The sequence below is a fragment of the Ceratotherium simum genome, chromosome 22, assembly GCF_057802395.1.
Source record: "Ceratotherium simum simum isolate JZ-2026a chromosome 22, ASM5780239v1, whole genome shotgun sequence".
NCBI classification, from domain to species: domain Eukaryota; kingdom Metazoa; phylum Chordata; class Mammalia; order Perissodactyla; family Rhinocerotidae; genus Ceratotherium; species Ceratotherium simum.
This window is the reverse complement of record NC_141921.1, coordinates 25,576,709-25,589,724: the sequence shown is the minus strand read 5'-3', so window position 1 is coordinate 25,589,724 and position 13,016 is coordinate 25,576,709. Positions and strand designations below refer to the sequence as shown.

General features: G+C 40.5%; 1 protein-coding gene across 1 annotated transcript in view; it reads left to right on the top strand.

Annotated features, from left to right (window-relative positions):
- The first annotated feature begins 47 nt into the window (after positions 1-47).
- RBBP4 (RB binding protein 4, chromatin remodeling factor) overlaps positions 48-13,016 on the top strand; it is a 19,829-nt gene continuing 6,860 nt past the window's right edge. Inside the window, exons 1-8 of the mRNA XM_004425905.3 lie at positions 48-179; positions 761-908; positions 4,818-4,963; positions 11,008-11,181; positions 11,529-11,644; positions 11,762-11,922; positions 12,018-12,144; positions 12,282-12,359. Of these exons, the coding sequence (XP_004425962.1) occupies positions 164-179; positions 761-908; positions 4,818-4,963; positions 11,008-11,181; positions 11,529-11,644; positions 11,762-11,922; positions 12,018-12,144; positions 12,282-12,359 (966 nt within the window). The 5' untranslated portion in view covers positions 48-163. The remainder of the gene's footprint in view (positions 180-760; positions 909-4,817; positions 4,964-11,007; positions 11,182-11,528; positions 11,645-11,761; positions 11,923-12,017; positions 12,145-12,281; positions 12,360-13,016) is intronic.

Sequence of the window (13,016 nt, the reverse complement as noted above, 5' to 3'; positions counted from 1 at the left end):
CGGCGCGCTCCGATTGGTCAGTGTTGGCGCGAAGGTGCGCGAGTCGGCCCTCACGCAGGGGCAGCAGGAAACAATAGAGGCCGCGCGCGCAGAGCGAGCGCCCGCTGCCTCCCCGCCCCTCCGGCAACGCTCGACCCCGGGATCTCCGGCTCGCCTGTCCGCCATGGCCGACAAGGAAGGTGAGGGTGCCGGGGCCGCCCCAGGAGGGCAGGGGATGCCGGGCTTGCGCCGCGGCCTCGACACGGCCTAACAGCGAGGGCAGGCCCGACTCTGCCGAGTACCGTCCCCACCATCGAAGGCGTGAGGAGGAATCGCCCCGCGGGGCGGGCTAACGGCGCGCCAGCTCCTCGGGAGCGGAGGCCCGTCGCAGCGGCGTGAAGCTGGCGGTGGGGGCCGCGGCGGCAGTTTGCTCCCTCCCCGCGCTCTGTGTCGGTCTGCCCGCTTCTCCGGGTGCTGCCGGCCGCGCTCGTCCCCCGGGGGCCGGCGCTCGGGCCTCCTCACCGGGGCCGCAGATTGGCGCGTAGGCAGCGGTCTCCCGAGGCCCGGCGCCGTCGCCCGAGCCGCTAACGGAGCGTACGGCCGGGAGGACCCGAGCGCGGTTCCGGGCCCGCGAAGGTGGGGAGGCGTGTTGGTGCCTCCGCCTCGGGGGTATTTAGACACATCCCCCCATTTCAGAATCGGGACTCGGGCCGGTAGCTTTGGAAGTGTTAACTGAGTTTCCATTTGTGTTCGCTAACTTGATTTGTTTTTAACTTTTTAGCAGCCTTTGATGACGCAGTAGAAGAACGTGTGATCAACGAAGAGTACAAAATATGGAAAAAGAACACCCCTTTTCTTTACGATTTGGTGATGACCCACGCTTTGGAGTGGCCCAGCCTGACTGCACAGTGGCTTCCAGATGTAACCAGGTAATAGGAATGCCTTGAACGCTATTTTGTTGCGTCCTCAGTGTAGATTTCTCACGTTGATATTCCCTGTTTTCTTCTCGCCAGTCGCCGGTAGAAGGCACGTGATCAAAACCTATTGGTGGCATCTTTTCTAGGCAAAATGTAAAGTTATTTTGTAACTTACCTGATAAGGGGAAAACGTGTCGATGTTTTCTGTTTCTGGTACTGAGTTGAGTAGCCATATTATAACTAGTTGACCGGGTAATTAAAACATGTCAACTTTCATGAAGTATTGTGATGAATCCAGTTTTTTCAGCAAAACACTTGACTCTCTCATTGGTACTAGCTGGTTAATACAAAGATGAGTATAGACATGGTCCTGCCTTCAAGGAGCACACGTCTAGTTGGAAAGGCAGCTATAAACTAATAATTACAGTTATATGTGCTAAGAGCAGTTTTAGAGAGATGCTTAGAACTAACACCTGAAGGAGGGGTGGTTTATGTGTATGGGAGTTTACATGATGAGAAGTTATAATCACTTGTATTTCTTACACATGGGTAGCTTACTTCTAATAGAAGATGTAAAATATTATTTAATTTAGCTTGCGTTTGTTGGGGGTCCACTAGGTGTCACATATCAGGGGGTATAAATTTAAGTAAGACGCCTGCCCTTGCCTTGACTGTGTGTGTATAAAATGTAACAGAGTAATTATCATGAGTGGCACAGATAAAATGATCAGAGAGAAGAAAAATTACCTCAACTTGGGGTATTGGGAAGGGCTTCCAGGAGGAAGTAACAATGCAAAGATGAAGGTGAATTTAGATAATAGAAAGTTTTAGCAAAACCAGTGTGCCTGTTGGAATGATGAATTTTCTAGTGTGAAACTGCTTCACTCTTCAGAATAACATTTAGAAATTATATTGTGTGCTAAATAACTAAATTCACTCAAAACTCAGGTCTTCAGATGTCAAGATATTTGCAAAACATGGTTATTAGGCTATTCTTCAGCTCAACAAATAATAGAAATTTGATATAAATTTTATTGGTTAACTGAAGAATGAGGCAGTTACCTTCACAGTGACGTTAAAGAAAATGGGGAAATCTATTCTAAGGGTGTTAAACAGAACTGTAATAAATACCTAGACACTTAGGGTTGGAAGCTTCTTTATCATGACCAGGGGTTCCCATATTCAACTGATCATCAGAATTACTTGAGTTTGGGGTAAGTGGAGTCATTTCTGTCAGGAGTTCAGTGATAGTTCAAATGATTTAGGAACCTGTGGCAGAGTACTTGATGAGAAGTAGTTGAATGGTGATTCCAGATTTACTGTGATCATGTAATAAATTATGTATATTGGACCAGTGGATCCCAAATATTGGCCACCCCATACCTACTAAATCTGGAACCCATGTTCTTAAAAAGCTTCCCATATAATGTAGTGATTAACTAGGTTTGGAAAGCAATGAATTAGACTCAATTCCCCAAGGCTGGAATCTGCACTATCATGTTAGTAGCTTTCTACTTTAGCTGATCTAGGTAAATAAACCTTTCTGCAATGTGTGACATTAGTCTAAATACCTTGCTTTTTTCCTTCCTTTTTTTGGTATTTCTACTCACGTAACAATGTTAATTTTTTTAAGATGAGACTTACTTATAAGCAAGTATCCCTGATGCCAGGTGTTTAGTTTTTTGTGTGTTTATGTGTATTTTCATATCTTTTGTAAAAACAAAACACAATTGTACTTCTACAATTCTCTTTTTCCCTACCTCACTTCCTTTGGTTCTTTGTTTAACCTGAGCGTAAGCATTTCTAATTTTCTGTTGACCGCCCACTTTTCTTTCCTCTACTTTTTCTATGTAGGATATATATGGCTGTTACCTCTCTGCAAAGGAATTCCTATTAGTATCTCTAGACCCAACTTCTGGGCTCTTCCTGAATTTTCAGGTGCCTACTGGTGTCTTTGCAGTATCTTATTGGCTTCCCCAACACATGTTCTAAACTGCATGTGTTCTTTCAGTGGAGGTCCCACTTCACCTTTCTCCCTGTCATAGTTGACTTTGGTTTGACGTTTCGTAGGTTTTTCCCTTTCTCCACTTGACAGTCCATTTATAAGCCCTGATGAATTCTACTTGTGTAGCATCACAATCAGATAGAGAGATTGTAAAACAGATTGTTGAGTTCCTCAAGTGCCCAACTCGAGTTTCTGATTCAGTAGGTCTCTACAGTGGGTCTGGGAATTTGCATTTCTAGCAAAAGGTCTGATGTGACGCTGATGCTGTTGGTCCTGATACCATACTTTAAAAACCTCTGCTTTACGCTGTTAGATTAATCCATCTGAGATAACTTAAATGGTGCTGTGTCCCTTAGAAATTTTCCATAGTCCTTTGTCCCCTACAGCATAGAGTCCAGAATGCCTTACGCTGGTATTCAATACCCTAGAGTCTGATTTTAATCTGCTTTCTAGCCTTTTCTCCCACTGTGTTTTCCCATATCCAAAGTCAGATTTGGACTTGAGTCCTAGTTCTGTTACTTAGTGGTTGTGTGATCTTAGGCAAGTTGTTTAATTTTCCTAAACCTCCAGTATTTTCATCTTTAAATTGCAGTAATACTTCATAGTGTTATTATGGTGTTTAAATGATAGAAGGTATGTAAAGTGCTTACCATAGTGTCTGGCACTTTGTCAACCTTCCCTTTTGTTCAAATCCCTTTCCTTGGAATACTGTCTTCCAAAGCTTGACCCAAACTTCCAGGTTTTATCTCTCATTTTGAGAACTGCTCAGGTATCACCTCTTCCATGAACACTTTCTTATTCCAGAAGTAATCTTTCTTATCTAAACTCTTACATTCTTGTGTACTTTTCATATACTATGTATTGACTTGTATTTTAATTGTTTTTGTACGTGACTGCCAAGTTGCTCCTGATTTGGGGGTTTGTGGTTTGTTTGTTTGTTTGTTTTTTTGGTGAGGAAAATCAGCCCTGAGCTAACATCCGAGGCCAATCCTCTCTTTTTTTTGCTGAGGAAGATTGGCCCTGGGCTAACATCTGTGCCCATCTTCCTCTACTTTGTATGGGACACCGCCACAGCATGGCTTGACAACCAGTGCGTTGGTGCGCCCCCAGGATCCAAACCTGCGAACCCAGGGCCGCTGAAGCACTTAACTGCTTGTGCCACCGGACCGGCCCCTTGGGGTTTGTTTGTGGTTTTCTGTTTGTTTGTTTGTTTGTTTGTTTTTTGGTGAGGAAGATTGGCCCCAAGCTTAACATCTGTGCCAGTCTTCCTCTATTTTGTATGTGGGACGCTGCCACAGCATGGCTTGATGAGCGTTGTATAGGTCCGGGCCTGGGATCCAAACCTGCAAACCCCTGGCTGCCGAAGCAGAGTGTGCGAACTTAACCACTACGCCCCCAGGCTTGCCCCAACCCCTGGTTTTCTGAGAACAGGAATCACATCTTAATCTTCTTTGTTCTTCCATAGTGTTTGGAGCAATATGTCCGTTGATTAGGCACTTAGTATATACTTGAACAATTAGTTTACCTACTGTTACTTCCTTTCCTTTCCCTTTTAATGAAGTTAACCTAATGAATTAACGTAAAGTATTTGTGTACCCAACAATTGTTTTCTTTCCCTCCAATCCGTTGTAAAAGAGTGAGTAGTTAATCCACATTTTATTTCATTAGACTTTTTCCCTAAAATAATTGTAAATTTTTGGCCAAGTTAAGAAATACTTAGAAAATTAAGTGCTATGTGGTCCTCCTTATACTCTGCTCTGTGGAAGATTCATTAAAAGTAGAAAATGTGGCTCATGATGACTTACTTCTCTCAAAACCTGGTTGTAATAGTGCCTTTTGTATACATGTGTCTCACAGACTTTGTAGTCTTTCTTAGTGCTACTAATTTGACTAGTGACCATATACCGCTATTACAGACCAGAAGGGAAGGATTTCAGCATTCATCGACTTGTCCTGGGGACACACACGTCGGATGAACAAAACCACCTTGTGATAGCCAGTGTGCAGCTCCCTAACGATGATGCTCAGTTTGATGCTTCACACTACGACAGTGAGAAAGGAGGTAGGAATCTTAAAGGTGAAAGAAGGAATAATGTATGGGTTATATCTTTCATACCTTTGAATTATCATAAAAAGGATGTATAGTTTGATAAAATAGCCTCTCAGGTTAGAAACAAAATTTTAAGCTTTGGAAAGCCCGAGTTTGCAGTATAGGTATTAGGTGTCAGAAGACATACTTAACACGTGCTGGGTTCTGTACTTTTTTATAAACTTTCCTCTGCTAAATTTGGTGGTGGGGTAATTTATAAAATTGAAAGAAGCAAAGAACCACCATATATTATTGCTGTGCATGCAAGCATTCTCAACATGGGAGATGTTGCCCCTAAGGGGGTGAAAATTGGTTCTTGGAGGGGGCGGTGTGTGTGTGAAAACAGTCTTATTCTTTGAATGTATAAAGCACAGATACACGTAGCATACATAGGCTCTCTGTGGTATTAAAATTTCTTGGGAGGGGAGCAGAAAAAATGTATTACAGGGTTTCTTAGAGGGGCAATAATGAAAAAAGATTAAGAAGCACTGGCTTAAATCACTCTTTGCAGGTTTGAAGTGGTAGGAATGACTTAATCATGACACTTGCTATACATATAAAAATTAAATGAGCCATTTAATTATATCCTATTTTTAGGAGGTAACCTAAGGGTTTAACTGTTCATGAAATACTTTCTCCCTTTCAGAGGAGGTGGAAATGAATGAATTTCCTTTATTGTTGTCCTTTAACTCAAGTTGTTACCAAGAGGTGGAAGATAAGCTCTCATTATTGAGATTTATGCTCTAAAAAATGGTTGTTTAATGTTTCTTATCTTAGATTTCTCCTGATTAGCAGAATCCATTCTTTTATCTAAGTTCTTTTGGGCTACGGTTATTTGCCAGGATTGTAATGTGCAGTTAATCTTTTGGTCATTCCATATTTAGCTTAGGGTGATGCAGAATGCAAAATAAGTTCTTAGGATAAAGGTCAGCAAACATGATTTTGTGTCACTGACCCAAGTGTGTAACTATAGGATATGATTACCAGAAAGTTATTCTCTGGGTAGGCAACAGTGAAGGAGGAAAAAGAACACTGAACTTCAGTGTCAGAACGGCTGGGCTTGTGGCTCTGTTGTGCCACTCACTAGGTGTGTGGTTTTGGGTAAATCATTTAGCCTCTCTGAGCCTCAGTTTCCTTTCTATTAAGTGAAGATAAGTTGTCTTTAAATAGTGCTTTTGTGTTTTTGTGTTTTTTTGTGTGTGTGTGAGGAAGATCAGCCCTGAGCTAACATCGGTGCTAATCCTCCTCTTTTTTGTTGAGGAGAACCTGCTCTGAGCTAACATCCATTGCCAATCCTCCTTTTTTTCCCCAAAGCCCCAGTAGTTGTATGTCATAGTTGCACATACTTCTAGTTGCTGTATGTGGGACGCGGCCTCAGCATGGCCAGACAAGCGGTGCATCATTGCGTGCCCGGGATCCAAACCCCGGGCGGCCAGTAGCGGAGCGCGCGCACTTAACCACTAAGCCACGGGGCTGGCCCATAAATAGTACTTTTGGTTATTTAGGCACAAAGCAAATACTCTGGTTGGTAATCTAATAAATTATTTAAAAAATCAAAGCAAATGTGAAACAGTGTGACCCCCTCCCCATAAACCCATCCCGTATAGGTCACTATCTTTCTGTGTAAGCATTTGGAGACTTGGAGACCTACCTCCTTTTGATGGCTGTATATACTGTGCTGCAATTAACCATTGCTTATATTTGTTGACATTCAAGTGGTTTCCAATCTTTTGGCTTCAAAAACAGTTCTTGTACCTACATCTTTCATAGTTTTGCTGTACAGTAATTTCTGAAGTGGAATCCCGATCAAAGGGCAAGAACGTTTTCAAGTATAATTGATACTGCTAAGTTGCTCTTCAAAAAAGATTCACAATCCCACCAGTAGCAGGTGTGTGTATGTCTGTTTCTCTGTGCCCTCGCCAACATTGGACTTGATACTACAATCTTATTTTACTTTGCTTTTTAAGTTATTTGTGATGTTGAACTTATTTTAAAATACTTGTCTTTTGTCTGCCTCTCCATTTAGCTGCATATTTATGTTTTTTGCTCATTTTTTATTTTGGGTTATCTCTTTATATGCAAGGTAAGTTATCCCAACAGATAAGTTGCAGGTAATTTTTTCCCAGTTTATCTTATAATCTTTTTTTTTTGTGTGAGGAAGATCAGCCCTGAGCTAACATCTATGCTAATCCTCTTCTTTTTGCTGAGGAAGACTGGCTCTGAGCTAACATCTATTGCCAATCCTCCTCCTTTTTTTCCCCCAAAGCCCCAGTAGATAGTTGTACGTCATAGTTGCACATCCTTCTAGTTGCTGTATGTGGGACACGGCCTCAGCAAGGCCGGAGAAGCGGTGCGTTGGTGCGCGCCCGGGATCCGAACTCGGGCCACCAGTAGCGGAGCACCAGCGCTTAACTGCTAAGCCACGGGGCCGCCCCATATAATCTTAAGTCTTATTTAGAAGCTAAAAATTTTTAATTGTCCAACTTTCCTCTGATGTCCCTGAGATTTTGTGTCATTCTTTGAAAGGCTTTCATCATGTCAAGATTTAAAAATTCTTAGCTGTTGTTTTCTGGTACTTTTTATGTTTTGACCATTAAAGCTTTAATCTTTCTGGTGTTTGTTTTCGTGTTAGGTATGGAATAGGAATCCAAGGTTTTTTCTAAGTGGTTAGCAATATTTTTTTTTAACTAATTAATTTTTTTTTTTTTTTTTACCATTTGCTGACTACTCCATTTTCTCCACTGGTTTTTGAAATGGTATCTTTTAACATGTATACTTAAATCTTTTTCTGGTGACCAAGTTTTTTGAGTGCCATTAAGCCAGTTTGCTTTTATGTTCCGATAATACCTTTATCCCTCTTACTAACGCTTAATAGATGAATAATTTAAAATACCAGTAAATATGTATGATATGTATGTACAACTATATATATCATCCTATTTAATCCTCACAAGGAAATTGATACTCATAGATGTTTTGTAACTTGCCCTAAGGTTACACAGCATATCTCCCATTTCTTCCTCTCACCTCCCCCTCCCAGATGTTCTTCAGATTACTTGATAGGCTTGGTGCTTAAAAAAGGGGCAGGGAGCTGCTCTCTCCATATAGTCTCAGCAATGGTAGAAGTAGATATATCCTAATGTGTCTTAGAGTTTCTTGGGTGGTTGTTAGGTAGATAGCTTCCTAGTCTGTCCTTGCTCTCAGATAAAATGTTCTGGACTCTCAGATTGAACTATTAATTGATTACCATCTACTTCAGCCTCTGCTTCGTTTGAGGTGATTGGTGGCAGGCAGCTTCAAAAGATCATTGAACTTTCAGAGTGAAAGAACTAAAAACTGGCTTAGGCCTGTTTTGACTTTTTTTTTGATGAGGAACATCAGCCCTGAGCTAACATCCATGCTAATCCTCCTCTTTTTGCTGAGGAAGACTGGCTCTGAGCTAACATCTATTGCCAATCCTCCTCCCTTTTTTTCCTCCAAAGCCCCAGTAGATAGTTGTACGTCATAGCTGCACATCCTTCTAGTTGCTGTATGTGGGACGCTGCCTCAGCATGGCCAGAGAAGCGGTGCGTCAGTGGGCGCCCGGGATCCAAACCCGGGCCGCCAGTAGCGGAGCGCGCGCACTTAACCGCTAAGCCACCGGGCCGGCCCCTGTTTTGACATTTAAAAGGATTTGTGTGTTTATGTTAGATTCAGTCTGGCTATGGTCACATTTCAAGCCCTGAAAATAGGTTAGATGTAAAATTTTACTTCAGACTCTGTTACCAAGATCTTCAAATATCAACAAGTTTATTTTTAGCAACTTATATGGGGGATTGGTTTTGTTTTTTTTTTTTTAAAGGATATCTTTAGTCTGTTGTCTGAATTATATATCATAAACTACTATTAAAACGTGATGAATAATTGAATACCTGACTCAAAATGTTAGAACTTATTCTTAGTTTCACAATGTTTATGAGCTCAAAAAGTGGCTTAGTAGAAATCAGAATGCTGGTTACCTAGTTTATGGGGGGAGTATTGGTTGGGAGGGACACAATAGTGCCTTTTGGGGAGCTGGAAATGTTCTATATTTTGATCTGGGTGGTTGTTTCCCGTGGTGTATACATATGTAAAAATTCATCAAGCTAGATGTTTACTATATTGTTACACCTCAATTTTTTAATAGTGTTTTATATGGAGAGAAGCAAACAAAATAGGAATACAGTTGGAGCTTGATAGTCATTCAGTGTATTGTACATTGATACCTCAATCTTTCCTACTTCAAATTTGGCCTTTTGCATATCGGCTTCAACCCTTAATTATTTTTTAAATAAATAAATAAATTTATTTAAAATATTTTTTAAAAAATTATTTTAAATAAATGTCCGAGGATTTATTTATTTTCTTCCTAAAAATTCAATTGTGAATCCTATAAGCTGACTTCTTATTACTGTACTTTACAGTTAGGGAGTATATACTTTAGCATATACTCAGTACTGAAATAACCCACATTATATAATGATTACCTGTTATTCTGTGGGCTCCATGCCAGCTGTTGCTCTTCTCTTATTATTGGTTATCTCTTTTCTGGCAGTTGTTATGCTTTTTTGTCCTAAGTCATCTGTAGTTGTGTGCCTATCTCCATGTGCTTGGACTAAAAGTTCCTTGAGATCACGTATCGTATTGTGCCTTCTTTTTTGTACATTGTAGATGCTCATGGTCTAGAGTTCTGGAAGAAAATTCCTTTAATGTGTGGTTTTTTTTTTTTTTTTTTTTCCTCCTTTAGAGGCTATTTTGAACTTTTTATTTTTAGGTTTTTAGCCTGTTTGAAACATTTGCTTTTCAACTTATAAAAGTTGTTTTGAAGTTGAAAGTTATTTAATATGCCAGCCATATTACCCATCTATGTCCTTGCTTTTAGAACAGATTTTTGTCCTTCAAAGTGTAACACTTGTATAACAATGCTGTTGACAGCATTTTCGTTTATAAGTTACTCACAACTTTGCTTTATGGCAAAGGTATTTGAGGCTCAGAGAAATTGAAAGCCTTCCCCAAATCACCAAGCTGATAAGTGGCAGAGTCAGTTAGGTCAAGCCTCTTACTTAGGTACCTTGTCATGCTGCCTTCTATAATTATTTGACTAATTATTAACTACCTTTGTTTATATATTGCTTTGCCAAGATTTACATAATCACAAATTATATTGTTATACATTTTATAGTGGTACTTGGGAGAACCCTCTACATGCATACAGTAGCCAGAAGTGAATTAAAAAATGCTTTTGTCTAGTCCTCGCCTACCTGGTTTATTTCAACGAAGGCCTGTGGTTGGCAAGTGTAAGTGGGGGGTTAGGAAAATGGAAATAGCTGTTGTGGCTCTGTTTTTCCTCACTGGACTAAGAGAAACGGTGTAGGCAGAAGAAAGGGTGTGATGGTATTTCAGAAAGGTCATCCCAAACTAGAGCTTCAAATAAATGGTGTAAGAGGGACTCTTTGGTACCTAGCACACTGTGTACTTAATAGTCATTAAAATAGTAACTTGGGTTAAATTTGTGCGGCACACTTTTTTGTTACTGTGAGGTTTGAAAACTGCCTATTGAGAACCTACTTTTGAAGTGGAGTTGGTAATGTTCCTTACTTTTAGGTAGTAATATATTCTTATTAGATATATAACTACCTAGAGTTATTGTAGGTACAGTCGTTGTAGGTACTGGCTAGGAATCAGAAAAATAGGGATTCAGTTTAGGTTCTGCCACAGTCATGTCACCATGAACAAATTAGTGCAGGTACTCTGAGCTTTGGTTTCCCGTGTAAAATTTTTGGAAATAATGACCCTTCTTCCCTGCTATGTAGGGCTGTGGTAAGAATCAAATGAAATAAGGGTGTGAACGCACTTTACAGTGCTGACAGATGTTTAGATTACGTCTAGTATTATACCAGTTCGCTGATAAAAAGCCTTGCCTGAGTCGTACTTTGAGTGACATATACAGAGTAGCTCTTGCTTCGTGCTCATTTGCAATTAATTTATCTTATTTACAGAATTTGGAGGTTTTGGCTCAGTTAGTGGAAAAATTGAAATAGAAATCAAGATCAACCATGAAGGAGAAGTAAACAGGGCACGTTATATGCCCCAGAACCCTTGCATCATTGCAACCAAGACTCCATCCAGTGATGTTCTTGTTTTTGATTATACGAAACATCCTTCTAAACCAGGTACCTGCCCTCTTCAATTCAAATACAAATAATGAGGCACTATGGGAATACTTTGCTCCACTCAGTCTGAGTTTAGTTGCTTGTTAGTCTTTGTATAGTTTAACATTTTATAATTTATATTGATATGTCTGGATATTCTTCCTTGGTTCTTCCTTAGGTGGGAAAAAAATGCTTCTTTACATAGAACGAATAATGGTGCAGCTTAAGCATTATATATTTGGTCGTAATGGGTCTGTATTACTTATAAATATTAAGAGCTTTAGACCTCTTGATCAAAATTCTCTTATGCTTAGTAGACTCAAAGAGGCAGTGAACTAGACGGTCTTGATGTGTCTGTTACTTTGCAGACCCTTCTGGAGAGTGCAATCCAGACTTGCGTCTCCGAGGACATCAGAAAGAAGGCTATGGGCTTTCTTGGAACCCAAATCTCAGTGGGCACTTACTTAGTGCTTCAGATGACCATGTGCGTATCCTTCCCATTTTGAAGAAAAACTGGGCTAGTCATCAGTTGGTTTCTTTTCTAGGGTGTGTGGGGGAGTGAGAATCTTTCTTTTATGTAATAGTTAATTTTACATTTAAGACCATCTGCCTATGGGACATCAGTGCTGTTCCAAAGGAAGGAAAAGTTGTGGATGCGAAGACCATCTTTACAGGGCATACAGCAGTAGTAGAAGATGTTTCCTGGCATCTGCTCCATGAGTCTCTGTTTGGGTCAGTTGCTGATGATCAGAAACTTATGATGTGAGTAGGATCTATTTTTTAATTTTTTTCTTCATATATTATCTAAGTTTTATATTCAGTTACTCATTTCAAGCTTTTTTCCTTTTTTACCGAAGCTGGGATACTCGTTCAAACAATACTTCCAAACCAAGCCACTCAGTTGATGCTCACACTGCTGAAGTGAACTGCCTTTCTTTCAATCCTTATAGTGAGTTCATTCTTGCCACAGGATCAGCTGACAAGGTCAGTTTGATTTATTTTAAGAGAAAATATAGAGTGAATTTCTCTGGCTTCTTTTGAATGCACAGAGCTCTTTTAGTTACGGGTTTTCTTTTTCTTCTCATAACAAAGAAGTTGATTGCTTTCCCTTTTGTACGTAGACTGTTGCCTTGTGGGATCTGAGAAATCTGAAACTTAAGTTGCATTCCTTTGAATCACATAAGGATGAAATATTCCAGGTAAGAAACTAATGCTGCTTTTTTTTTTCTAAGGAAAGCCTGGGTGTGTGAGTGGGCACACTTGTGCTTTATCTTATTGCTATAAATAATGGAAATCTTCTCTATGCCTTTGCTAATCTCTATGGGAATTGGGATTGTTTTTCCTCCGTTATGTCTGTACTTTCTCAAACTGGTCGTTGGCCACCTACATTCTTAAGGTATTGAGAAAACTAGTGCTTGATAAGAAAACTAGTGTCTGATTATTTTATCAGCCTTGTTCCTAACACTTGTCTCTTCCTTTATTTATTTATTTATTTTTTTTCCGTGAGGAAGATCAGCCCTGAGCTAATATCCGTGCCAATCCTCCTCTTTTTGCCGAGGAAGACCGGCCCTGGGCTAACATCCATGCCTATCTTCCTCTATTTTATATGGGATGCCGCCACAGCATGGCTTGACAAGCGGTGCGTCGGTGCGCGCCTGGGATCCGAACCTGCGAACCCTCGGGCCGCCGAACTGCTGTGCCACCGGGCTGGCCCCTCTTCCTTTATTTCTGTTCCTTCATCCTTTATAACTTGCCATGTCTATTGATTTTGCAGTTCAAGCCTAAAGTACTGGCTCCATGTTCTCTGCCTCATCAGTTTAAGTTCCTTTCTTAACATGCAAAGCCCTCTGACTCAA